A 3,161-nucleotide genomic window follows, 5' to 3' on the forward strand; every position below is an offset into this window, starting at 1 on the left:
CAGTCGTGGGGCCTGAACTCTGGGCCTGGGCACTGTCCCTCAGCTCTTCAGCTCAAGGCTAGTGCTCTACCACTTGAGCCACAGCGCCATTTCTGGCTTTTTTCTTTTTGCTTATGTGGTGCTGAAGAATTGAACCCAGGGCCTCAGGCATGCAAGGCAAGTGCTCTACCATTGAGCCACCTTCCCAGCCCCTGAATTCTGTTTCTTTATTGTGGTACATAACATAAATATATATATAAAACATAACTTTTTCATTTTAGCTATTTTAAAGTGTATCATTGGAAAGATGGCTCAGTGTTAGAGTGCTTGCTTTGCATGCATGAGGCCCTGGGTTCCATTCCTCAGCACCACATAAGCAGAAAAAGCTGGAAGTGGCACTGTGGCTCAAGTGGTAGAGCGCTAGCCTTGAGCAAAAAAAAGCTCAGGGATGGCGCCCAGCCTAGAGTTCAGGTCCCATGACCGACGCGCCCCCTCCCCCCAAAAAAAAGTGTATAATTCTTTTTTTTTTTGCCAGTCCTGGGTCTTGAACTCAGGGCTTGGGCACTGTCCCTGAGCTTCTTTTGCTCAAGGCTAGCACTCTACCACTTGAGACAAAGCACCACTTCCAGATTTTCCTGTTTATGTGGTACTGAGGAATCAAACCCAGGGCTTCATGCATGCTAGGCAAGCACTCTACCTCTAAGCCACATTCCCAGCCTAAGTGTATAATTCAGTGTTATCAATTAACTCAATGGCACATTCAGAGAAACCATACCATTATTTCCAGCACTTTTTCTTGATCTCAAACACAAACACTGAACTCATGAAATAATAACTCTAATTCTCCCCATCTCCAGCCAGGGCTGATTGATTTCTGTTTTACCTTCAGGTTCTTTGAATTTACCTATTAAAATTACCTCATGTAACTCAAATCATGGAGTTCTTTTTCTTTGGTGTCTGGTTTGTTTCACTTAGCACAATGTTTTTGAAGCTCATCTGTGTGACAGCTTCTGTATTTATGACTGAATAATATTTTCATTTTATGTACATATGTTTTATGTTTTGTTCATCTGTTATACTTAGATTATCTGTTTTTACTATTGACTCTTAAAAATAATGCTGCTATGAATATGGTATTCAATATCTGTTCAAGTCCCTGCTGTCACTTCTTTTGTCATTTCTTTCTGTAGAAGTGTAATTGGTGGATCAAATGGTAATTTATGCTTCACTTTTGTGTGTGTGTACTGGCATTGAGGTTTGAACTCTGGGTCTGGGTGCTGTCTGTTCAATTTTTCCACTCAAGGCTGGCACTCTCCCACTTGAGCCACACCTCCACTTCCAGCTTTTTGGTGGTTAATTGGACATAAGAGTCTTACAGACTTTCCTTCCCAGACTGACTTTGAACTGTGATCCTCAGATCTCAGCCTCTTGAGTATCTAGGATTATAGGTGTGAGTTACTAGCACCCAGCTTAGTTTTACTTTTTGAGAAACTACCATACTGTTACCATGGTAGCTGGCAGTGCATGTAGGTTCCAGTTTCTCCATAGCCTACTAGTTTGTTTTTTGTCGTTTGCCAGCTGCGGTCCTCATGGATATTATGTGGCATCTGTGGTTTTGGCTTACATTTTCCTAATAATTAGTAATGTTGAACATGTTGTCATTCACTCATTAGCCTTTCTTTGGAGAAATGTCTGTTCGTCTTCTGCCCAAGAGATAGAAGTTTTAAAATGTTGTGGATGTCCGCTCTATGCCTGTGCTCGGAACCTTCACTAATAGCTTCTTGTAACCTCTCTCTTTTAAGGTATTTAATGTGAATGCCCCTTTGCCCCCTCGGAAAGAAGAACTAAAAGAACCTCCTTACTCACCTAGCTACAATCAAAGTTTTACTTCAGCCAGCACACAGACACCGCCCCAGTGCCAACTGCCAGCTATTCATGTAGAACAAACCGTCCTATCTCAGGAGCCTGGTAAGATCTTTGCATATATTTTCAATATTTAGACAAACAGTTCATGAACTGAAAAGCAAATCGATGGTAACACTTTCAAAGTCCTTTCCTACCTACTAAGAATCATTTCTTCACATATTCCTGAAGGGTTGAGAAGCACCGTTTCTGCCCTGTAATGCTTTTTGTTATGTTCTCTAAGTAAAACGTGGATGATTTAACCTGTAGGCTTTTGTTTTTGAACCTACTTGTTTGCTTATCCTAGTTAGTGATTGTGAAACCAGTCTGTTACCTGCTTTTTTTTCTTTAAAAAAAATTATTGCTGGATGTTGGTGGCTCATGTCTATAATCCTAGCTACTCAGGAGGCTGAAATCTGGGGATTGATATTCGAAGCCAGCTTAGAGAGGAAAGTCTGTGAGAACACTCTTATCTTCAATTAACTACCAGAAAACTGGAAGTGGCTCTGTGACTCAAAGTGATAGAGTGCTAGCCTTGAGTAAAACAGCTCGAAACAGCACCCAGGCCCTGAGTTCAAGTCCCAGGACTGACAAAAAAAATACATACGTGTGTGTGTGTGTGTGTGTGTGTGTCTGTGTGTATACACACATGTGTTAACACTAAGGAGCTTAACAAATGAGTTGCAATTTTAAATCGGAAAATAAGTACAATACTTGCACACTGTTACCCTCTGTTAACCTTTTTATCACAGATGTAATTATCTGGCTTTTCCCTCTTTTAATATATTAAATGTTGAATTAATTTGAAGATAAAACTTAGTATATTGTTTTGTTTTGCTCAGGTGTGTGTGTGTGCGTGTGTGTGTGTGTGTGTGTGTGTGTGTGTGCGCGCGCGCTTGCCTGTGCGTCGGTCTGGGTGCTGTCCCTGAGCTAGTTTTTCAAGGCTAGTGCTCTACCACTTGAGCCACAGCTCCACTTCTTGCTTTTTAGTGATTAATTGAAAATGAATCTTACAGACTTTTCTGCCCAGGCTGGTTTCAAACCTCAATCCTTAGATCTCAGCCTCCTGAGTAGTTAGGATTGCAGGCATGAACCACCAGTGCCAAGCTTAGGGACTATTTTTAATGTATCCATTGCAAACTAATTATGCAGTAAGAAGCTTTACTTAAAAAACCAACAGCAAGGGGGCTGGGAAGGTGGCTCAGTGGTAGAGTGCTTGCCTTGCATGCATGAGGCCTTGGGTTCAATTCCTTAGCACCACATAAGCAAAAAGAAAAAAG

General features: G+C 41.4%; 1 protein-coding gene across 1 annotated transcript in view; it reads left to right on the forward strand.

The window, feature by feature from the left end:
• Positions 1–3,161, forward strand: part of Caprin2 (caprin family member 2) — a 62,521-nt gene that overhangs the window by 49,976 nt on the left and 9,384 nt on the right. The window contains exon 14 of the mRNA XM_013033415.1: positions 1,782–1,947. Within this exon, the coding sequence (XP_012888869.1) occupies positions 1,782–1,947 (166 nt within the window). The remainder of the gene's footprint in view (positions 1–1,781; positions 1,948–3,161) is intronic.

This window comes from Dipodomys ordii, unplaced genomic scaffold (assembly GCF_000151885.1).
Source record: "Dipodomys ordii isolate 6190 unplaced genomic scaffold, Dord_2.0 Scaffold167, whole genome shotgun sequence".
In the NCBI taxonomy this organism is placed as follows: Eukaryota; Metazoa; Chordata; class Mammalia; order Rodentia; family Heteromyidae; genus Dipodomys; species Dipodomys ordii.